Consider the following 25,388-nt stretch of genomic DNA (forward strand, 5'->3'; position numbering starts at 1 on the left):
ACGATAAATATTTGACTATTAATCTATCCTTATTTAATCCACTCAACCAACCACACTCTAGAGTATCTATTCTAAAATTCATACCATTCATCCGTTTCATATTCGTATAGATATTAAATGACGAATAAGATCACCTGCTTTAATTTAGATGTCATGTTTAGGTCATAACCTCAATGATATATTTAACGCTGTATACTTTATAATATATGCGAGGTCTATTGAAAAACACCTTGCATTTTTAGGGTCATTTCCGGTTAGATCGAAACTTTTCCACGATATAAGGTGAAAAATAGACAGTACAGAAGAAAGTCCACCAAATAATTAAGGTAAACAGAGGTGCAGTGTTTCTTATTTATAATATTTTTACACCATTTTTGAAACATGATATTGATCAACACAGTATTGACCATAATATTTCACTCCATAATCCACGTTTTGCTGCACATTATTACACATATACTTTGTAACAAGTCTACATTTCTTCGTCGCGAAGCGACAAAACAAAACTAATCCAAGCAACTGCGAATTCGTGGGATTAAGATGCATAAATTCTATTTATTATTCGTTGATTTGGTGTCCTTCGGGAAATCATCAAGAAGTTGTTGCAGTACCTGCAAAAAAAAATGCCAAAAATAGTTATTTGTTTAACCAATATTAATTTTTCATTTCTTCGATATTGATTTTGAGATATATATACTAAGGATTCCGGTAGTCCACTCAAGAAGTTTACTTAAATTTTTGAAAAATAGCAAAGTCCGTTACGCAGGTTGCCAAAATGAGATGTTGATCCATTAACTAGTCGACATTAAATTTTATTACAATAATTCCTTTGTGATTTTATATGTCTGATATATAATATCATCGATAATTGCTAACATAACATCAGATATCATCTCTATATATAATCAAAGCGTACCGGTGGCTTTGGCCGGCGTTGATCCACATGAAGGATTGTTCTGATTTTGAGTATTCGAGGGAATAACAACTCCCGGCCAAGATTTGCACATGCAATGCTTCCCTTTCTCAATGCCGGCGTACAAAGAGACCAAATGTTTTCCACATCCCATCCAAGAATACTTCCCACACTTCCTGCAATCTACTCTTACGCACATGATTCTCAGTTATATTGTTTTCAAGGCTACCAAAATTTCTGATAAAAATTTTGAGATGATAACCTTATCCAATCACGCATTCTGTTTATATATATATATATATATAGAATGCCATTAACACCGTAAACATCGAAAAGTTAGTTTTTGTGGTTATTAATTCTTGCATGTGTATTGAAGATAACGATGTGCATAGAGATTCTTCAATTTTTCTAGTTGGCTGCAACTCCAAGAACTAAGGACCTTTGCTCCTTTGTTTGTTTGTTTGTTGTATGTTTGCTGGGGAATATTGATACTCCCATAAGGATCTGGGTCCTCGTCAATCCGGTTTGTTATTTGGATAGTCCATATCTCATCTCAATAAGCTAGTTACTTTCCTGATGACCAGGGTGAATCTTCTCTTCCCGGGCACTGCGGCTCTTCCCGGGCAACCATCACCAATCTGTCAGAAGAAGCCTTCAGAAACTAGAGTATGGGCAACCAACTTGCCATACATAGTAGGTGGCACTGGAAACGAGGTACCTACCCCATTTTCTACTATAAATAGCAAGTATACTTCTCATTTAATGATTCTGAAATCTTTTAACTCTCAAGCAGTACACATATTTTCTCTCAAATATTACTTGTGTTCGCCTGAAAAACCTGCTGACTTTAGCATCAGAGTGGTCACGCCGGACACCCCTCCGGCGCTCATTCACGAGTTCTTTTCATTGTTTGCAGGTGTTATCTCAGCCATCATCTTCACTCAAAATAAAAAAAAATTGATTTGATCCATTGGAGTCCTTACCCGACTCATCCATTTCAACATGATCACATCAAATATATAGTGGGTCTCATGTGAGACTGTCTCACGGATCTTAATCTGTGAAATGGGTCAACCCTACCCATTTTCACAATAAAAAGTAATATTCTTAGCATAAAAGTAATACTTTTTCATAGATGACCCATATAAGAGATCCGTCTCACAAATACGATCCGTGAGACCGTCTCACACAAGTTTTTGCCATATATACACACACACATATATATATATATATATATATATATATATATGGAAATCTTATAAATAAATATGGTTTTTTTTATTATTGGGAAAATAGTCATTTGGTATGCTTAGATCATTTTGAGATTTCGTCATAAATGTTGTCAAACCAATTCAACATCCAATATCTTTGCATATTTATGTTGTTTTGGTCCAATTTTTGCATGATTAATTAATTTGGCCGGAAATTGGTACTAGACGGCAGAGTTTGGTGATGTGGTATCAAATTTGGGAATTTTATTATTTTTATTATTATTATTATTTGATGATAAAAATACATGATAAGAAATTAATAATAATAAATAAATTAAAAAAATTTAAAATTATCATTTAATAAGGATATTTCAAAATTAAATAAAATTAATTATTATTTGACAGCGACAAAATTAATAGACAAAAACTTATATGAGACAGTTTCATGGGTCGTATTTTGTGAGACAGATTTTTTATTTAAGTCATCCGTGAAAAAGTATGACTTTTTATGCTAAGAGTATTACTTTTTATTGTGAATATCGGTTATTTGGGTCATTCATGAAAAATTATTACTTTTTATGCTAAGAGTATTACTTTTTATTGTGAATATCGTAGGATTGACGTGTCTCATATATAAAAATTCATGAAACCATCTCACAAGAGACCTACTCAAATTAATAATAATAAAAGTAAAATATTAATTATACATAATAAATAGTACAAAACAATTATTTTAATATTTAAATAAAAATAAAATTTGATTATACTTTCTCATTTCATGTACATTTCACTACGAGAAAATACACATTCAACATCACATCAAAGACAACGGTTTTTATTAAAATTTCTGTTTTTTTCATTTAACAACGGTTTTAACAAAAACCGTTGTCGTATCCTATAAAAACGCGTTTAAAGACAACGGTTTTTTTCTTTGATGTGTCTAAGACAACTGTTTTTAAAAACTGTTGTCTATTAGCGTTTTTTTTGCTACAACGGTTTTTAAAAACCGTTGTCTAAAAGAAATTTTTTGGGGCTACAACAATGGTTTTAACAACCGCTGTATATGAGCATTTTTTTTAGGCTACGACAACGGTTTTTAAAACTGTTGTCCATGAATGTGTTTTTTGGGCTACAACAACGTTTTTCAAAACCGTTGTCTATATGTGTTTTTGTCAAAGGTCAAAGATAACGGTTTGTGTAAACCGTTGTCTTTCATGTGGTTTTTGTAGAACGACGACAACGGTTTGGTAAAACGTTGTCGTTTTTTAATTTTTTTTTGTCAAAAACCGTTGTGATTGTTCTAAATTTTTTTAAAAAATCGGTATTTAGCGACGGTGTTAAACAAATCGTCGCTATTTTAAATTAGCGACAGTTGTACCCATCGCTAAATATTGCGACGATTTTATCAAACTGTCGCTATTGGTTTCAATAAACACTGTCGCAAATTCAAATTCACGACGGTATAAACCGTCTCTAATTTCAAACCTGCGACGGTTCTAAATTAATGTCGCTATGTAAGACGGTGTTTATAAAACCGTTGAAAATAAGGACGGTGTATTAAAGGCCGTTAAAACTGTTTATACAAAAACCGTCGCACATTGTCTATAAATATCGGCGCACTTGTTCATTTCCCTCAACACGAAATTTCTCTCTTCCCTCCAAACGAAATTTTTATCTCTTCCCTCCACACAAAATTTTTTTCTTTTCCCTCCACAAAATTTTTCTCTCCACACGAAATTTTTATCTCTTTCACAAAAATTTTCTCTCTTCCACAAATTAATTTCGGAGTTAAGATTACAAATATTATTATTATATGACAAAGATTTAAATTTATTATTATTATAATTATTAAATTATAAAAGTATTTTTTTATTTTCCGTAAAACATTAGCGACGGAATTTATATGCCAAAATTGTCGCTACTTAGCGACGGAAGTCATATAGAAACTGTTGCTAATTAACGACAATTTTAGCTTAAACCGTCGCTAATTAACGACGATTTTCGTATAAAAACCGTCGCAATATTTAATTTAACAAGATTTTTCAATGCTACAACAACGGTTTTTTCCCGTCGTCTTTAGACATGTACGACAACGGTTTTTTACCGTTGTCTTTGAGCGCACCCTTTAACCACAGGACCTTTAACAACGGTTTTTACAAGACCTACGACAACGGTTTTTCACCGTCGTCTTTAGACGTCTACGACAACAGTTAAAAACCGTTGTCTTTGAGCACACCTTTTAACCACATGGCTTTAACAACAGTTTCATTTGACATACGACAACGATTAAAAACCGTTGTCTTTTGCTTTTTTTCTTGTAGTGTTCTTCTCACATTTAATTTTCATTTTGAAGTTGATTTAATTCATTTCTTATTCCATTCAAGCTTGCCACCATAAGGATTCGGATTCAGACGCTTCACAACACAAATTCACTACCTGGTATATGCTTGTAAGAATGGGCTCACTCAAACTTGGAAGCTCGTTTGCGTTTTCGATGGTTAAAATCAGCTGCTGATATCCATTCAAGCTCTGTATACAAGCATGATGCAGGGAAGGCAAGAATATTATTCAAAACACTCAAGGAAAACGTGGATCATGACATCGAATCTCTCGATGAAGCTGGAGTTTGATCTTGCTAACTCGGGCATCCGGAATGGAGACAAAATGCACTCCCATGCACACATAATCCCAAATCTTTCAAATATGGAAATGTGTCCGCATTCCGCCGAACTGCAGGCACGTAGACACAGTCATATTTGAAAGATGATGATATTGGGAGTATCGGGTGGAAGCGCATTTTGTATCCATTCCAAGATGCCCGAAACTGATTCTTCGAATGATTTCACTAGATAAATTAGTACAACAACGGTTTTCACTGCAGAATTAATAGCCTTACATTTCACAACTTCCCACATGGAATAACCAATCTTAGTTATCATTCACTCAATAGATTCTACAGAATGTATTTCAAAGTGACACAGAATAATGCACTAAAAACTTTGATAAATCTTTGATTTGCTCTTGTCCACTCTACACTCTTTGCTCCGACTTTTCTTGTCTTTGTCTACCAATTTAATTGGACTAGTGATTATTGGTATGTGTTGTGTGTTTATACAGTTTTTTTAATATTTAATGTAACTGAAATTTCGATATAATGAATTAAAAAGAAACAGAAAAAGACCAAAAACAGTTCAAATAGAGATTGAATCTACAACTTCTTCCCTTAAGAAATCCATATTCTATCCAATAAATTGCATGTATCTTGCATTGAATGCTTGAAACTTAATTAATATATCTAATTTTAATAACAGATCATGACACAAGAGGAAACTTAATAATAGAAATAGAATTAAAGGGAAGTGTTATATATAATTCAATGTTAATTTATATTTAGCATTTTTTAAAAAAAAATTATGCCAATATTATAACCTCATTCATAAAATACATTAGCTACATTCAATTTTTTTTTTGTGAAATTTGTTTTTGTAATAATTTTTTAAATAACCTATATATATGTGTGTGTGAGAGACGTGAGAATATTTACAAGATTATATATGCTTATGCATTGCTTTCCTTAAAATGCCGAGGTGTACAATTTTACTCTTTTGTAATAAAACATATAATTTACCTCTTGTAATTAATTTTGTAATTTTTATAAAGTAAATATATTTGAAGAGTAGGTCTCATGTGAGACCGTCTCACGATCACAATCTCTGAGACAGGTCGACCCTACCCATATTCACAATAAAAAGTAATACTCTTAGCATAAAAAGTAATACTTTTTCATGGATTATCCAAATAAAGATCCGTCTCACAAAATACGACCTGTGAGACTGTCTCACACAAGTTTTTGTCATATTTGAAATCTGTTCAAATAAGTTGACGGACGTCATGCTCTGATTCAAGTTTGAGTCTTCCAAGGTCAAATCTAAAAAAATGTAGATGTACGCTAAATATTAGATTTAATTATCTTGCTTAAAGGAGTCACTTGACCATCATTATCTCAGTCCATACAAATATCTTAATTGGACATAAGATTCTTCCTATCACATGCACAGTCTCATAGATCAATTTTATGAAATGAATATTTTATTTGAGATATTCATAAAAAAATATTATCAAAATAAATATGAGCACGATTAACTCGTCTAACGAATAAAAATTCATAGTACAATCTCACAAGAGATCTATTCTTTCAAAAAAATGAGTAATTTAATCTCCTATTAAGTCATTTATGAGTTAATCTCAACCTAAACCTTTACTAGATATTTTCTTGCCTAGAGAAACATATTCCGAATAATTTTTAGATCTGAAAACTAAATGCAAACAATGTGATTTGATTTGGTTTTACAACTTTTTCGATTTGATTCCGTCGCTGAATATCCGCGAGGCAAAGACTAAAATTCCCGTCCCCGCACCTCTCACTCACATGCCAACTCCGCATTTGTCACCGCCCCCAACAACCCTAACGTCACCCATGGCACACACAGGATTTCAGTTCTTTGTTACCAAAATTTGAAAAACTTGCGAATAAAAACTACGATAAACCCCAAAAGATAAAGAAAACAACACAAGATGCCAAACTCCTGACAGTGCCCACTTTACCTTTCCCGATACTTTTTTCCACCACCCCAAATACCCTATTGTATTTTCTTCCATGCTTCGCTTGGAAAATTGCTGTTAACTTCTGCTTGGGACCATAGGATCGTGGTTTTGGTGGTTTTTGTGTCTAGGTGAGGTGGGTTCAAGATTCGATTTTGGGATTCGTCGATTGAGAAGGAAGACATGTCTGTGGAGGTGAGAGATGGGGTGGAGTATTCATTTGCAATGGAATACGACGGCCCACCGATAACCTTTGAGCTGCCATGGGCGGTACCCATCAATGTGGATAGGATCCCCGTGGCTGCTGTCGTTTCGCCGCTTCCATTTTCAGACAAGTTGTTGTTGCCCATTGTTCAACCGATATCAGCAGCTGATTTTAGCAAGAAACTATCGAAAGATTTAAAATTTAACTCCTCCACGGATTTATTGACCGTTTCCCCGACTTCAGTTATTGCGTTTGAGCCGCGGAACAATGAGGTTAGTGAGGGATCTTACAGTAAAGAACTAGGGTTAGAGTCTGATGCTACTGTGTCGCCTATCTCTGTTAATAATGCATTTGAAGATGCTGAACTTGTGAATTGTCGGGATAGTGGTGATTGTGCTTTGTCCGGGGAGTTTAGTGATTTGGAGTGTCGTAATACTGATTTTGGAGCCAATGAATTGAATGAGCAGGGGTATTCTTCTACAAGTCGAGATAATTCCTCCGAGTTAATGGGTGTTGTTGGAAGTTCAGGCGCATTGGGTGCTTCAGATATGTTTGTGAAATCCACTGAACTTTCTGGGAGCTTTCATAACGTTAGGGTGCCTAATGGTTTTAACGAGAGCTTAGATTTGAATGAGTATAATCGACTGGATTGGGCATCAAATGACTCGGTCTTGAGTGTGGATTATCCATCATCTATAGTGTCTTCTCGTAAATTTGGAGATGAAAATAATGAATCTTGCTGTGATCTGAGGCGAGCCGCTGTAGTGACGTTTTGTGATATCGAGTCCGACGATGGAAATGCTAATGAGTTTAGCAACTCTGGACCTGTGGTGGTTAGAGAAAAGAAAGAACCTGCTGTTAAGGTGAAGAAAGGAGCATGCTACCGGTGCTTAAAAGGAAATAGATTTACGGAAAAAGAAGTATGTATTGTTTGTGATGCAAAGTATTGCCTCAATTGTGTTCTTAGGGCAATGGGGTCCATGCCAGAGGGTAGAAAGTGTGTGGGTTGCATTGGATTCCCCATTTACGAACCGAAGAGAGGCAATTTGGGGAAGTGCTCAAGAATGCTCAAGCGATTGCTTAATGATCTGGAGGTTCGTCAAATCATGAAGGCCGAAAAATTGTGTGATGTGAACCAATTACCTCCAGAGTATATTTCTGTGAATGGTTCTCCCCTTTATCATGAGGAGCTGATCGCATTGCAAAGCTGCTCCAATCCCCCTAAGAAGCTGAAACCAGGAAAATATTGGTACGACAAAGAATCCGGTCTTTGGGGAAAGGTGAACAGAATCAAATTCAATATTTTAGCTTTTTTGCTTTTAACTTTAGTAGCCACTGTTAAGTTGACAAACTTGCTGACCTTAACAGGAAGGGAAGAAACCTTTACAAATAATTAGCCCTCATCTGAATGTTGGGGATTCAATTAAGGCAGATGCTAGCAATGGGAATACACAAGTCTATATAAATGGTCGTGAGATTACTAATGTGGAGCTGCGGATGTTGAAGGTTGCCGTTTGGCTTTATCCACCATATATTTTGAGTTCTATTTGCTTGACATAATTTATTGATTTTTTCATGGTTTGGAATAATGTAGTTAGCAGGAGTTCAGTGTGCTGGAAATCCACATTTTTGGGTGAATGAAGATGGTTCATACCAAGAGGAGGGACAAAAAAACACCAAAGGTTATATCTGGGGCAAGGTTCGATTTCTATCAAATCTTGTGTTATGCCTTCTTGTTCCCTATAAGTTAACGGAAATGGAGGAAACTTTTATGCTACCTGCCTCTAAAATCTTGTTCATTTTTTATTACCTTTCCTTATTCTTGCTATTATTCAGGCTGGCACAAAGCTGCTTTGTGCTGTACTTTCTCTTCCAGTACCTTCAAAAGTATCCAATCCTAGTGGAGAGCAAGTAACTACTGTGAGTAGTCAAGCATTCCCAGACCATCTTGGGCATGAAACAGTTCAGAAACTTCTTTTGATTGGATATAGTGGATCTGGGACAAGTACCATACTTAAACAGGTTACTCTTAACAATTTTTCCCAAATATTTTTTAGTTTAAATTCTCACGAGTTGACTTGATTGTCTACATTATTAAAAGGTCATGCTTCATTTTGTTGAACTTGAATATACCTCATGTGCTGTTCTTGCAGTCATATAATCATTGTTGTTGTTATTGCACTTTGCAACATTTTTTCTTTTTCATATTACTAATCGGTATACAATTTTCTCAAACCTTGTCCACTTTTGAGCTTTCTGTCAGTGGCATGCGTAACCCTAAATAAAGACATCGATTATCGTAAGTGTATATCTTGAAAATGGGACATCAGCAACTTTGTCTTGAATAGCATGTTTCCCTTTATATTATCTTTGAATTACTTTTTTTGCATTCTTATTTGGTGACATGAGACTAACAAACAATTAGTAGGACAAATTGACTTTTCCCCAGCAACAAACTTGTTTTCTGGAACAATGAATGGACATAATTATTAGGTTTCTGTTACAGAAAACTTCCATCACGGTTTCATGGGTACTCAGTGGTGACTGCTATTGAAATCTTTTAAATGCTTGTAGGTGCATAGGGGTTGAAATGATGTAGAAAACTTTAGAAATTGCTTTATGTCAGATAGAGAATTATTTTCGTTTTACTCACACTATTTGTCACTCATCCATCTCCATTTCTTTTCTTATCCTGATAATAATAATTTTTTTTTCTCATTTTATATGCTTGATCAAATTGCATGTTCTTTCCTTGCTCTCTTATTTTATGACAACGTCCACTTTGTGGCATACTGTTTCTATGATACCAGAACTTGTTAATATTATTAAAAATTGCTGTTGTTACTTTCTAAAAAAATTGTTGTATTAGGCTAAAATCCTTTACAAAGAGGTGCCATTTTCGGAGGATGAGCAAGATCAAATTAAATTGGTGATTCAGAGCAATGTTTATAGTTATATTGGAATACTCCTTGATGCCCGTGAGCGCTTTGAAGAAGAAAGTTTACATGAGTTGAGGAAAAATCAGTTTCCTGATGGTTTAACTACTACTGGTACAAGTTTATTTAAATATATTATACAGATTAAACTGATTCTTGTTTGTTGCTTTTTATTCGTTCCTCCAACTTTTCAAGTCCAGAAGTTTTTCATCAGTTTATCTTTACATATTTTGTACCATAAATGTCTTTAGATATTTTTCTTTGTTTTCTGTTTAGCATAAGCTTTTGAAGGCTGTGATTCACTACTTATTTCATGTTTGGGTGTATAGCAGGGCTTGTTGATGATAAGTATGAAAAGACTCTATATGCCATTTGCCCACGGTTGAAGGCTTTCTCCGATTGGCTTCTTAAAACCATGGCATCTGGTACATTGGAAGCAATATTCCCTGCTGCTAGTCGAGAATATGCACCATTGGTTGAGGAACTCTGGAATAATGCTGCCTTCCAGTTGACGTACAAGCGGAGAAGTGAATTGGAAACTCTCCCCAGTATTGCGACTTATTTTTTAGAGCGGGTAATATGATGTTTCCAAATGTTTTAGTATGAAGACTGCTAAATCTCGTGTAGGATATCATGCTTTTATGTGTGAATTATGGATGCCATGTTTGAATAAGTTCACTGTATAGCAGAAGGAAGTGTCTGTTGCCTGGATGTTAATATGTACAACTTTTTTCACGAGTTCGTGGATAAGGTTTGATGTTTGGCTGACTCCTTTGTTGAAATTGATTGTTTATGTGTTGTGTTATTTATGTTGCTCTGTTTCTTCAGGCTGTTGAAATATTGAAACCTGATTATAAACCTTCTGATGTCGATATACTCTATGCTGAACGTGTTACTTCATCCAATGGGCTTTCATGTGTGGACTTCTCGTTTCCTGAGTCGTCAAATGATGATGCAGAAACAGGAGATCTATCTGATTCCCGGCTCAGGTAGTCTAAATAAAGCTTGTTTATGCTGTGCTTGTTTTGGTCAATGAACTCAAATGAAAAAATATGTAGTTATCATTGTACATCCAATTCTCCGATTCATTGTTTGATCACTGTAAACTCAACCTCCTGTGGCTTTACGCGATATTGTTTAACATTTTTGTTTTTTCTAATTGGCATTCAGATTTCAGCTGATCAGATTACAGGCAAAAGGATTCGGAGAAAACTGCAAATGGCTTCAAATGTTTGAAGACGTTCGAATTGTAATTTTCTGCGTGTCTCTAAATGACTATGATCTGTTTGAAACGGATGGTGAAGGAAACTCGACCAACAAGATGGTGTCGAGCAAGAAGTTTTTTGAGAGCATGGTTACTCATCCAACATTTTATCAGATAGACTTCCTTCTCCTATTGAACAAATTCGACTTGTTTGAGGAGAAAATCGAGCAAGTCCCTTTGAGTAAATGTGATTGGTTTGATGATTTTCAACCCGTAATGAGCCGTAATCGCTCCTAACAGCAACAATCCAAATCACCCAACAATTGGGCAATTGGCTTTTCACTATATCGCTGTAAAGTTCAAAAGGCTCTTCTCATCTGTCACTGGCCGAAAATTGTATGTCTCACAAGTGAAGGGTGTAGAGACTACCAGTGTAGATTCTGCACTTAAATATGCAAAGGAAATTCTTAACTGGGATGAAGAGAGAGACAACTTGGGCTTGAGCGAGTATTCGATTTATAGCACAGAAACGAGCTCTTCTCATTGAATCAGGCAAGATTAGGCTTTTTCTTGCCCGTGTACAGTTGTTTTTGTATAATCAAGAACCGGTATATATGTATTTGTTTCTTGTAATATGGGATTTGGTACTTCTTATTTATGTGAAATTCAAGAGAATAGAAAATGATTGTTATTTTGTTTTGCAACCTCGTTCATATTTTATTTTTTGACTCGAAAAATTTTCATTCTTCTGAAATTCTAAATGTGTTTACAACGTCCATTTATGAAATGTAATGTTTCAGTTTAATTATTTTACACCAAAATTTCAATTTAAATGTTAAAATTATGCAGTAATTCTTTATTGTATTTTGTAAATAATCATAACTAAGAAACTGTCGATTGAGAAGACCACTAAAATAAGAATCTCAGACTTAATTTTCCAATAAATGACTTCTCCTAGAACAAAAATTCTGTAGATAAATTTAATTAATAGCACCCCATCACATTTTTACAGTGACAAACAAAATTTATCGGTGTTCCCCAACAATAATTATTAAAAGAATATTACCTTTTCTTATCATCTTTGACCGCACGCATGCAATGCGTAAATTTATAGAAAGCCTATTATCATAAATAGCCTGAAACTTAAAAGGACTCATCTGTATTTATAACAGAAATGATGGTATGCGATATATCAGCCTATTTGACTTGGACATAATAAATCTTGAAATAGCGAATAAAATTTTTTATGGCTTGCAATAAGCCGCAAATGAAATGATACGTAAATGTATAAGTACTATAGTAGAACCAAGCAAAACAAGATGATTTTTACACAGGCGCAATTCCCCTACGCTAACGACTCATTCTGAAAGGCTCACTACTATCTGAAATCATACAAATTTCTAAATCCAAGCAAATAAAAAACAAGAACTAACAAATCCACCCGCGCGTGCTAATGAAAAAAGCAAAGCATTTCTCAGTTTTCTGCTCGTGGCTGAAGAGGCGAAAGGGACAAACATGTGTGTAGATTCCGGTTTATATTTCTCCCTCTTCTGCAACAGTTGGAAGGACGTCACCCTCTTTCACAAAAGCTGGATCAAGAAACTTGGCAACAAAAGCCCACAACTTGTAGACGTCGTCAAAATCAGTCAAGAAACCAAGTGAAGCAGTGACAACCTCAACTCTGATGAATCCGCTCTTACCATCATGCCTTCCGTTTTCCATTGGCTTGCAGAGGGTCGTATCATTCAGGCTCAGAGACCCTCGATGTTTGGGAGTGTCTAATATTCGTATGTGACTGAGTATTCCAACACCTAATGAAATACCATGTGACTCAGCCAGTTTTTGAACAATTTCGGGATTGATCAGACCCCTGTTTCTGTCTCTAACGTTAAAAGCAACAGCAGCCCCTCTTTCATATTTGATTTTCGGGCCATAGATATGAACAAGTGGAGCACCATCCTTTCCATTCGAACTAGGCAGTATTAGCTGCAGCAACGATGTTGCAAGCCAATTTATCAAAAAACGCAGTCTAGAAGTGGTCTTGTTTAGGCCCAACATGTTTATGTGATCAAGATACCTGCAAGTAATCTCTGGCTCGCCTCTTTCTGATTCTTGCCCCTCATATTCCCCGGCGCTGATATAGTCATCATCATCCAGACTCGTTGCATATAATTCACCAGGCTCAAGAGTTTGGCTAAGACGAGCCCCGTGGTTGTCATCTGTCCCAAAGGATACCCTTCTTCCTTTGCTTCCGGGCTGCTCAGTCACTTCTATACCGAAAAATCTTCCACCTGCAATTCTACTTCTTTCTCTCCTTTCTAGCAATCTAAATTCGCCTTCCGTCTCTCTTCTTATTGCACTATCCTTTGCTTCAACACATATCTCAGAAGATCTGCTATTCCAAGTTCCCTGATTTTTGGAGACAGCCGCCCTGTTTTTGAAACTCGAGCCCAAGTTGGTTTCTTGTTCTATTTCTTGAAGGCGTTGATTATCCGGGGTCCTATATTCTCTTGAAGCAGGGGGCATCTCTGTAAACTGTTCTTCTTCAGGAATCCCCTTGAAATGGTCTAATTCTTGAGACACTGAACGAAGAGCAGCATCAAAAGACAAGACACAAGCATCATCATCATGCAGCGAGTTCAATTCTTTGTCATACATAGGGCTGTTTGATTGTTTTGAAGTTTTTGGAGACGTCAGCTTATTATTTTTCCAGGTAGAAAACCATGCTGGTGGAAGCGGAGACGAGGTTTTCTTTTTGTTTGAATGACCTGCATAATCAGAACCTAGAGGACTTTGACCCAGATCGATCCACAATGAGTTATCAGATGATTCATCTTCGCTAAAAACCGGGCTTTTCATAACCTCCCCAACAGAGAAACTCTCAGTTTCTTCAATTATGGTGCTTGCTCCATCCTTGTCGGAGCTGTTATCATGCTCCATCTCACTCTCGAAAACGTCCCTCACCTGAGCGGAAGTATAAGCCCCAGAAAAAGCAGGCAATTGCATTCCGGGACGAGTTTCAGAGCCCACTTCACCATTCCCACTTGCTTCTTCATCTTCGCCAAATCCAGGGAAATTATCCATTGAATCACTCAAGTACAAAGGAAAGACGGGGTTAATTTTCACAATACCAGAACCTGCATGACCAGACTGATTTTGAAGGCTTGACATCACGGATTTCTTGATTAAAAGGCACCCAAATCCAGTTGGGTCATACCCAAACACCCTGTAGAACGATGTGATAATGAAATCTGGCCGGAACAAAGACAATCCAAGAGAATCCATATCCTTCGGGCCTAATGCCCCCGCATCAAGCAAGACATGCCAATTGTTCTGTTGCGCCAGAGCCATCCATTGATATGAGTACTTCGCACCAGTGACTCGAGATTGAACAGGGAAGACGAAAAGACCAGTGGCCGAATCTTTCTTTCTCTTCTTTTTGTTAGAAATCTGCTTCCTTAGATCAGTTGAGCAGAGTTTAAGCGTGGGCCATTTAAACCATGCGCTCTGAACCTTGGCGCCCTTCCCTCTAGCACTTTGAGCCATCCAATCTAATGACTGGCTCTCATGATCAAACATGGTCAGCAACCTCTTGTTTGTGTGAAAAGGGTACGATTCAGCAAGCAATTTAAAGGCCAATCCTCGGCTCACAGTAAAAACTAGACCATATTCATTCTCAGGTATGTTCAAATAATCCATTATTTTTGTCTTTATATCATGTTCTATGGTGCCTCTTTCAGCTCCCCCGTACAAAGCATGATTGCTCAAATTGGCCGTAATCTCAGATAAGCTAAATGTAGATGATTCCCAATAATGGACACTTTGCAAGAATGAAAACAACCCAAATCCACAGTAATCCAGGCATACCTTCGAACCAGCACCAGAGAGATGTGAATACTCATCCAACCTCAGCTGATCAATCCTCTCCGACGACTGATACTTGGGGTACATCGTGAGGAATTTGGAGAATGTCTCATTAAGCTGTGGGATCGAGTCCCCAGCCTCGAATATGCGCTCGGCTGCAAGGGCAGTGGCTCGGAGGAATTCTTTCTGGGCGTTTAATCGAGCCAAGGATCGTGATCTTCCCAAGTTATCAGCGGGGTTAGCCGCCAAAGATTCGGCCTCCATATCTCGAGACTTTACAAGAGAACCGTCTTCAGACGCTTCTTCAAGAGCCTCCCTCAACTTGTGCTCCTGCAATTTCCGGAGAACCGATGGATTCGCCTTGGTTTCATGGCTCGAATTGTCAGAACCATCTTTTCTTCGGCTCTTTTTGTCCAAGATAAGAGCAGCACAGTGTGATATTGGCTTCCATAGTGAGAGATGCATTAAAGCTTTTTTCTTTCCTTTTCCACAGAGTACAAATGAGAGAAAACCAGTAATCTCAGAGCAACAAAAGGGAAGATAAATGTTCTTGCATTAAGGTTTCAGCCCATCTATCAGCAAACCACTGTAAAGGTGGCTCAGTTTTGAAATAACAAAAAATCCCAAAAGGCAAAAGGAATCAAAGCCAGCCAAAAAAAGCTTCCCCTAGAATAAAACTTTGCTTTCAAAAATCAAAATCTTCTATATTAAGGAGGGAAAGAGAGGAGAAATTCCTTTTAGGCCAACATTCAAACACAAAGACCAGAGATTGGGGTAAAATAAAAAGAATCCTAATCCTAATTCAAAGAACAGAGGAAAAGTAAATGGCCAGATCAAGAAAACCCTAGATTCGAAATATCTTGAAGACATAGTTCCGGTGAGGACAAGAAGCGGAACATTGCCTAAGTAACAAAAGAAAAAAATGTGTAAACTCCGCAGTTTCCGCCATAATATTTCGGGATTCAAAGCCTGAGTTAAGTGAAAGTTCCACAATAGCAAAGAAACCCAAAAAATGAACCCACAACAGATTCAGGATCCAGTATCCCAAAAATTCAACCTTGACATCAGTTTTTTCCAAAAACAAAAAAAACCCAGTACGGAGAATGTGAAGAGAAGCACAAGAACATAAAATCTCAGATCCCCAAGACGAAGCAGACCACAGAGAAAACACCCCTATATGAACAAATGCTGCGGAAAAAAATAGCTCCCAAAATCTTATCTTTGAAAATAATGATCAAAGTGAGAGCACCCTTCTTTTTCTTCAATCAATCCCCCTCGCATCCCTTTCACTCTCTGTGGTTAATCAAAAAAAAAAAAACATACCCCTCATTGATTGCAGTTTACCCCACTGCACCCACTCTCTTTCAGTATATACTTCTCTCTCCATCTCCCCTCCTTTGACATTGACTTTATTTGGGGGGCCTAGGGGTCTACTATGGATTTTCTGATTGTATGCTATATGTTGTAGTATTTTGTTATATATAAAATTTTTCTTATTGTATGAAATATGTTCTAGCATTTTTGTCATGTTTAAACACTAAGACACAGTTTGGTACACATGATAAGATAACATGTGATATATAATATAAAGATAAGTTAAGGATAAATAAAATGTAGGATATTAATATTTATGTTTGGTATGATTTTAATAAGAGTGATTAATTTTATATGATTAGATTGTAATGACAAAATTAACCTTATCATAATAAATATTATAATTCAAAGTTGTTACTTGAGTTCATATTTTTTATTTTTTATGTGCGGGATAGTACTTGCAAAGATTTATTTTATGTTTTACCTTACCTAATTTAATATATTATATAATGATAATTGAGCTCTTGATTTTTTTGATTCAGTCAATACAATTTTTTAAAAGGTTAAGAATCAGAGTGATACTAATAAATTTTATTGAGATTATAAAAATTATTTATATAATATCTTGAATTCATTTATATAATTATCATATTATAATAATATAAAAAAATAAATAAAATATTTATTTGATTGTTAATTTCTCACTTACCTACTAGCAGAGATTTTATAAAAAATCATTTATAAATTGAGGGTAATTAAGTCTTTTGCAGTGTATTTTATCATTTAATTAAAATTATATCACACCTTCGATTAGGGATATTTTATCCTTCTAAAAAAATTATTATCAAGAGCCCATGAATATTATCATGACTTTTTAAAAGGTACCAACATGGATAATGAGGATTATTTAAATCAATCTCTCTCTTATCTCATGTACCAAACTATACCTTAGTTGAATACATGTGAAAAAATATATATGTATATATGAGTAGGTGTCTTGTGATACGATGTCACGAATCTTTATCTGTGAGACGTCAAACATACCTATATTCACAATAAAAAGTAATACTCTTATCATTAAAAATAATATTTTTTCATGGATGACCTAAATAAGAGATCTGTCTCATAAAATATGACGGGTGAGACCGGCGCACACAAGACGATCACACCAACCCGTCTCTAAACTCCGCCGCTTTTACAATGTGGTTGAGAAAATATTTACAGAAACAATTTATGAGATATTAAAAATGTTCTATACATTATTAAAACTTTAATTAAGTAAGATTATTCAGCAAAAATGGATGAAAATATATTAAAAAAAAATCAATGAGATGATATCATTCGAGTTACACTCCAAGAATCAAATTTTGTTTAGTATTTTATACTATTTTTGTAAAAACATGAAGAATGAGAAATTACTAGTATTAGAGATCAAGATTTATACACATCCGCAATGAATATGTGACTTTTATGTGATTGTATTTTGTTTAATTAGTAAAAATCAAAAACAAAAATTTGTATGAGACGATCTCACGAGTCGTATTTTGTGATACATAACTCTTATTTGGGTTATAGATGAAAAATATTACTTTTTATGTTAAGAAGTATTACTTTTTATTTTGAATATCAATAGGGTTGACAGGTCTCACAGATAAAAATTCGTGAGACCGTATCATAAAAGATCTACTAAAAAAAACATATTGAAAGATAATAATGGATTCTTTATTAAATGGGTTCCACCAGCCATTACATTCCTCTGAGTCCCTTTCTTCTAACAGTCATGATTCCAAGTCAATTATCCAATCATCTCATTCCAAAAGTTGATTCCTCATCAATCTCCTCAGAGTGTACAGTGTCCTATATTTTTTGTAATTTTTATTCGGATTTTGTAATATTTTTTAAGAAAACAAAAATGGATGAAAAATTTATTGTTATTTTATAAAAAGTAAAACAAAGATTGGCATTAACAATTCAACAAGTTAAGAATTACAGACTTTTTTGCCAAAATAAAGGCATCGAATCTGTTAAAGATTGGTCAATCTTAAAAAACTAGCTTAAAGAGGGAGGATTGTCCAAGTCAATATATGCAACTCTCAGGTTATTTATCCTACCGATGTGGGACAATTAACACACCACTCTCACATCCAAGAATGAACATCTGGAGCGTGGATTTTACAAATGACCCAATTATGGGCAGAACGGGTGGTCTAATTATAGACAATCCAACACATAACGGTGGAACTCGAGCTCTAATACCATGATTCATGAAGACGAAGTTTCTATTTCAAACAAAACTCATACGAGCTAAATTCTAAAACATAAACAATTTGATTAGATATAAACTGATAAAAAAAGAGCGCAACGCAACATTTTCGCACAAATTCAATAATGAAATTGTTCATAAAAAAAATCATTTGTTTTTAATAATTTTTTAGTGAATTGTATTTTTTTTAAAACTGGGGCGAACAATTATTTGACATTACAGGACAGGATCCCGTTATTTTTTTAATGTTTTTTTTTAAATCTTGTGTTTGTCTGAATCAATTGTGCGTATACTAAAAATGGATGATGAAATCAATTTGTCAAATTTTCAGTTTTGGAAGTTGGAGAAAAAGACCGTTAGACTTTGTAATTTGGCCTCGAGTTAAACGAAGACTAGCTATAATTCAAGTATTCAACCACTAATTTGGTGATATTAATTATTTAATCAATATAAATCTTAAAAAATAAGAAATATAAAATGTTGTAGAGTCCAACAACCAGTGAAATAAAATAATAAAGAATGCACGATATAGAAGTGATAATATAATTAATGATTTATGACTCTAATCATTTGTAGAATTTGAGTCGAAATTAGATGAAACAAATATGCATAAACAACTAATATCCCATCAATCACACAAAACGATGCTCGGAAATTGAGCCATTAACATTGTAACGAAACTTACAATTTTTTATTAGCATGCTCAGAAATTCTTTTCAATTACATCATGGTTTTAGTTGGTTATTTCCACTAAAAAATGACTTGCAAATATATTTAAAATTTGACAAAAACTTGCGTGAGACGGTATCAGAGGTCGTATTTTATGAGACATATCTTTTACTTGGATCATCCATGAAAAAATATTACTTTTTATTGTGAATATCGATAGAGTTGATCAGTCTCACAGATAAAAATTCGTGAACTCGTCTCACAAGAAATATATTCTTAAAATTTCACGATCAGCAATGATCATGACAGAAGATTTGTCATCGTGATTGTTGTCAAACAGTTTAGGTTAAAATAGATCTCTCCAAAAAGTATCGAATCAAGGTACTATAATTTGACAAAGGAAATTTCTTAATCATAAAACACAAAACCAAATTAGTGACAGCCACCAAATTTCTCGTATCCTGTAAGGTCAATTTTCAAAATTTTGGTGGCTGCACTTGCACATGGCCATCGTAACAAAAAGATCTCTTTTAAAAAATAAAAATAAAAATTGATCGAGTTTTTGCTCAAAGCTTCAAAATGTAGAATTTATATGTATAACACATAATTAACAATGAAAACACTCTTGGAAAATAATAGACCTTTTTTTTTGAGCAAAAACTTGTGTGAGACAGTCTCACGGGTCGTATTTTGTGAGATAGATCTCTTAATTGAATCATCTATGAAAATGTAGTATTTTTTATGCTAAAATTATTACTTTTTATTATGAATATAGATATGTTCAATGAGTCATCGGTGAAACTTCTTTCTCTTAGTATAGCTTCAGATCCTAAAATTTCATTTGACTCATTTAACAGTGATGATATTTGCAAGCTTGCGAAGAAGTTTTATCCTGGAGATTTCACAGATCAAGAAATTGTTGTTTTGAAGTATGAATTGATACATTTATAAACTCGATGTGATGCAGAATTTAAAGGTTTCTACACTTGTTGAGTTGTGTCAGCAATTGACCGAGAGTGGACGGTCAAGTGTTTATGTTATGTTGACTATATTGATTCATCTTGTTTTGACATTATCTGTGTCTACTGCCACTATTGAACGGGCTTTTTCAGCAATGAAGCATATGAAGACGGCACTTCGCAATAAAATGGAGGATGACTTTCTTGCCGATTGTTTGACACTCTATATTGAACGAGATTTAGCTAAACATATTGATGTAAATTCTATTATTGATGAATTTTATGTTTTAAAATCCCGTAAGGCACAACTTCGTTGAACGATTGTTGACCCGTCTCACATATTAAGATTCGTGAGACGATCTCACATGAGACACAATATTTTTGCAAGGGTGGAGTGGTGGCTTGGTGGGTAATAGACTTTACCCAGACATTCCTACTAAATTAAAGAGTTAAAGAAAAAAAGAAGATAAAAGTTAACATTGACCATATTTCTTGGTTTGTGGGAGAAACAATATCTATTAATTTTGACTTCAAGATTTTGATTTAACCCATGCTATTAATAAAAGTTTTCCTTTTAATTTATGTCAAAACAAGATTAATAATAATAAATAAATAAAAAAATAAAGAAGAGAGAGGATTGAGCTCCGCAAACAATTACTAAGATCGAGGTATTGCAATTCGGACCCATTAAAAAAGCCAGACACAATTAATGTCACCTCTCCAAACTTTTTCCCATGTTGTCCTTACCTTCACATTTTTTTTTTCTTCAAGAATTTAAATATAAAATATTTATTTGAAGTTGGTCTTTCTTTTTCTTTTTTGTAACATGCAGTTGGGTCGGTTTCACGTTCTTTACCTACCTCCATGTTATAATATATCATTTATCACGAGCGTATTTATAAATTCGTAAGGTTTTACGGCATGAGTAAATATTGACTTCATATTTAATCATGCATTGATTATTTCTTCCCTAACGAAGATCTTTTCTTTTGGGTTTGAGCTAAGAACTTGGTATTATTACCATAATACCAGTGTTTTCGGTGAAAGTTAGTGTTTGTTGGTGCAGGAAATTGAGCAAATCTGAAACTGTCTGGAAGTTGTTCCTAAAAATGTTGCAACAAATGCTGGAACAAGACAACAAAAAATATAAGTCGATGATAGTTGAATTCTATCTCTTTAAGTCAAATTTACCTCACACACGATACTTATGGAAGACGACAATCGTTTTTCGAGATACGACTTGCGTTTTGTGATAGAAACACTCAAATCACAAAATCAGGAGAACTTCTAAGATATTTTTTTGAACTTTTCGTATAAGCAAACAAAAATTGGGCATTGGAAGAAAATGTATCTGTATTTTCGAGTTTGTGATTGTTTAACCCTATTATGATATAGATGTCTATTTATATTTTTCCAATTGTAGGAAGGCATTTTCATGATTTGTTGTGACTCTCCGCTTAGATATAATCTGATTCGTCATATCTTAATCTAACGGTATAGATCACAACCTATTTGGTGAGCCACAACCATTGGTTCATATTTTTTTATGAGATTCAATCTAATGCGTCCATTTGAGTTGGACAATCAAGATCACATCTCTTTTGTATTAACACGATCTTTGGATGAAACCCTAGATCTAGCAAATCTCAACCGCCAATCTTGATTTCATGGTCCAGAGTTCATATCGTTGATGTAGATCAATCTAGCTCATCTGATCATCATCTAACGATTCCGATCGCATCCATTATTGAATCATCACACCATTTCATCGTTATCATTCAGATAACGATCCAAAAGGCTCATGATTGCTGCTATCTCACTCGTCCTAGTGGTGCACAATCACTTGCAACATTACCCATCACTACCATGTGTACGTTGACTATACCATATGACATGTCATCGAGCCTAATTTTCGGGGTCGTATGATTAAAGTCTCCTTGCGACAATGCGAAGTGTAAAGTGTACCGTCAATGCACCTTTTGCGACGTGAACGGCTCGGTCTCGGCACGAGCGCAGACTCTGGTTTGGTCGGTGTGTTACACTTCCCTCACACTCGATTTACTTTGGTATGATTGACTTGATCGTTATAGTTTCTAACATCACATAATTGTATATAATGTTTCGTTGGATTTTTTCTAACGTGGGACGAGTACTCTATGTTTCTTTACTAAGAAAACAATGAACTTAAGGCAAAAAATTTGTATGAGACGATCTCACGGGTCATATTTTGTAAGACGGATATCTTATTTGGGTCATCCATGAAAAAATATTACTTTTTATGCTAAGAGTATTACTTTTTACTGTTAATATCGGTAGGATTGATCCGACTCACAGATAAAGATTCGTTAGACCATCTCACAAGAGATATACTCTAAACTTAATTACTCAACTTTAAATAATCAATTTATCATTCACACGAAATCGATTCTGAGCAAATAAATATTCTAAAATTATCTACAGGAAATTAATTTACTTTGTGCCAATATCTAGATCTTGAACATGGTATTATATATGATTTAAAAATTATGGGGCAAGTTTAAATATAGTGGACAACTTTTGATTTTATAATTGAAGTAACTGCACGCATAGCATGGGTTGCAACGGCAGGGAAGTAATACGGCTGTTTTCAGTAGCTGGCGAGTATTTAATGCAAACATCGTGGACGTTGCTACGTATTTATTTACAGTACAATATATCCCATGTGATAATGAAATGGCAAAAAGCATCCAATGAATAAATACAATATAACACGATTTTAATATTTTATTTTTTATAAGCATTAAAAAATATACATTGAAATTAAGTAAAATTTTAAAAGTTGTAGGATATATTTTGCAACATAAGTTTTACATATGAAATTTAACAATATTACAAAATTTACAATTTTTAACATCGTCTTTAAACCGTAAAATCAGTGTACCTTAACTCCTCACTCAATGTATTACGAGGTATTGTGAATGACTCTTAATTATATCTTTCGATTCGTCCAACTATATATATATAATGCTAAAAGTGTTTATTTATATGCAGGATGAACCAAACCTTAATGAAAACTAGCTACTCTGCACACGCGGTGCGTGTGTGTACAATTTTTTTTTATAATTATTTATGGACTAAAATGAAATTTGACAAATTATCGAGGTACTAAAGTGCTATTTGAATAATTGTAATAAAAAAAATAAAAACAAAAATGTTTTTTGAAATTAAAAAAAAAAACAAAAATGTAATTTTGATATCAAATAGGTGCAAAATAGGGAAACCAAAAAACAGACCAAAGACACCAAAAACAGTTATTCTAATATGCTTAAACTTAATAAATAGTAAAATTATTTATGGACTAAAATGAAATTTGACAAATTATCGAGGTACTAAAGTGCTATTTGAATAATTGTAATAAAAAAAATAAAAACAAAAATGTTTTTTGAAATTAAAAAAAAAACAAAAATGTAATTTTGATATCAAATAGGGGCAAAATAGGGAAACCAAAAAACAGACCAAAGACACCAAAAACAGTTATTCTAATATGCTTAAACTTAATAAATAGTAAAAGATGTGTAATAGGAATTGAAATCAAACAATTATACATAAGAAACAACCTTGTTCAATATCTTGCAATAGTATATTCTTATTGTCCCCGGTCAATCTCCAAAGGACAACAAACAAGACCAAAATAGTACCCAATTTGTCCCCAATTGAACAGTGTCTCTTGCTTAGGAATAAAAACAAAAACTCATGTGAGATAGTCTTATGAGTCGTATTTTATGAGACAGATCTCTTATTTGAGTCATCCATTAAAAAATATCACTTTTTATGCTAAGAGTATTACTTTTTATTGTGAATATCGGTAAAGTTAACTCGTCTCACAGATAAAGATTCGTGAGACCGTCTCACAAAAGACCTAATCATTAATACAACCCTCCAAGAAGTATTTTTTGTTTTGGCACGTCATTTTTAATAGCATTGAGGCATATTATTTATTATTTTTAACTCTTTGATAGTAATGTCAATTTATAATATAAAGTTGAAGCAGATGCTTGATTTCAAAAATTTACTAGTTTATTTCAAAATCTGCAATAAAAATGAAATTAAGTGTAATAATCTTAGAAAGTTGTTTCTTTTTTGGAATAATATTTTAAAAGTTTCATCTTTTGGAATGCTGACTTAATTTGTCTTAAACGACACTTTTAAGACACCGACTATCGCACATAAAACGTTAAAATTTGTCAAGAATGGCATGATATCAATATGAAACAAAGCAAGATCGATCAAAGGCATCCTTCTTTGAATATTATTATTGCTCAATTAGTATCCTAAAAAGATTTCATGTGCCACAAATCATGCTTAATGTGGATCATATTATAACAAAAGTCGTACGGTGATCACTAGTGAGAAAAATATCAAATAAAACAATTCTGAATTGGATTCGTTTCAAAACACTTCAAACATATTAAAATTGTATTTCTAATTCGATAATTTTGAATACGAATCAATTACATACTACTGAAAATGAACTCGAAGTTTTTGTGATTTGGTTGATAGATATTTTTCCCTGAATAAGAAGTCTCAAAATTATATTTAATCATTTTTCTTGTCTAAATTTATGGACTCATTTGTATCAAATAAGATATAATGGACTTACAATGGATTTTTATAGTAACTTGGGTTAATCATTTTCGTAAAGAGATGACGAATACGAAGTAATTGTTATAGGAGCTCATTATTCAGTCACGCAGACGCGAGTCCGGGCTCGAGGCGTGACACCCAAAACCGTCAAAATGGGCTAGACCTGCAGAGTCGACCTTCTCCGCCCAATGATGTGTTGTGGGCGCCTTGCTAACTTATTTTGAAGATTTTACCCAGTGGCGGTGCCAGGAATTTGGTATTATCCGGACTAGAATTTTAAATTCTATCATCCTTTAATATTTTAAATTGATCTACTCGGGCTAATATCAAATTTATTCAAAATTATACAAAAATTTACATATAAATTTTTTTTAAAAAAAATTGAAAGGGTACAAGAGGATGTACCTCCGCCCCTGATTCTACCTAGACCATAGTGCTTCTAGGTATAGATAATTGTAACATTAGAAGTTTTTGAGTTTAGAAAATACTAATGTTTAAACAATTTATTTTAATAATATTTAGTTTTCACCTATCGCTTGGGTCAATATGCAATAATCACTGTTTCCTTTTATGTATTGAGTAGATAATGATAAAGCTTATGCACCTTTCAATTTCATGGACCTTT

At 34.1% G+C, this 25,388-nt stretch overlaps 2 protein-coding genes and 1 long non-coding RNA gene across 3 annotated transcripts; 1 reads left to right on the plus strand and 2 right to left on the minus strand.

The window, feature by feature from the left end:
• Positions 1 to 321: 321 nt before the first annotated feature.
• LOC140840537 (uncharacterized) lies at positions 322 to 1,336 on the minus strand. The gene is made up of 2 exons (XR_012120016.1): positions 917 to 1,336; positions 322 to 611 (listed from the first exon to the last, which is right to left on the minus strand). It is a non-coding gene; the product is annotated as an uncharacterized lncRNA (long non-coding RNA).
• A 5,165-nt stretch (positions 1,337 to 6,501) lies between these two features.
• LOC140841601 (extra-large guanine nucleotide-binding protein 1-like) lies at positions 6,502 to 11,775 on the plus strand. Its single transcript, XM_073209131.1, is given in 9 exon segments — positions 6,502 to 8,211; positions 8,300 to 8,437; positions 8,526 to 8,630; positions 8,768 to 8,953; positions 9,801 to 9,981; positions 10,200 to 10,441; positions 10,696 to 10,856; positions 11,038 to 11,362; positions 11,364 to 11,775. Coding segments are annotated over 9 exon segments (2,895 nt in total). The 5' UTR covers positions 6,502 to 6,909; the 3' UTR covers positions 11,619 to 11,775.
• Positions 11,776 to 12,291: 516 nt separating this feature from the next.
• On the minus strand, positions 12,292 to 16,301 carry LOC140841602 (uncharacterized). The gene has a single exon (XM_073209132.1). It carries the CDS (start codon positions 15,398 to 15,400, stop codon positions 12,605 to 12,607), a length of 2,796 nt encoding a protein of 931 aa, XP_073065233.1. The 5' UTR covers positions 15,401 to 16,301; the 3' UTR covers positions 12,292 to 12,604.
• Positions 16,302 to 25,388: the final 9,087 nt, after the last annotated feature.

The sequence above is a fragment of the Primulina eburnea genome, chromosome 9 (assembly GCF_022965805.1).
Source record: "Primulina eburnea isolate SZY01 chromosome 9, ASM2296580v1, whole genome shotgun sequence".
In the NCBI taxonomy this organism is placed as follows: domain Eukaryota; kingdom Viridiplantae; phylum Streptophyta; class Magnoliopsida; order Lamiales; family Gesneriaceae; genus Primulina; species Primulina eburnea.

Bases quoted from the DNA above. Each gene is read 5' to 3' on its own strand.
- LOC140841602 (XM_073209132.1), bottom strand. From the start codon at position 15,400: ATGCATCTCTCACTATGGAAGCCAATATCACACTGTGCTGCTCTTATC.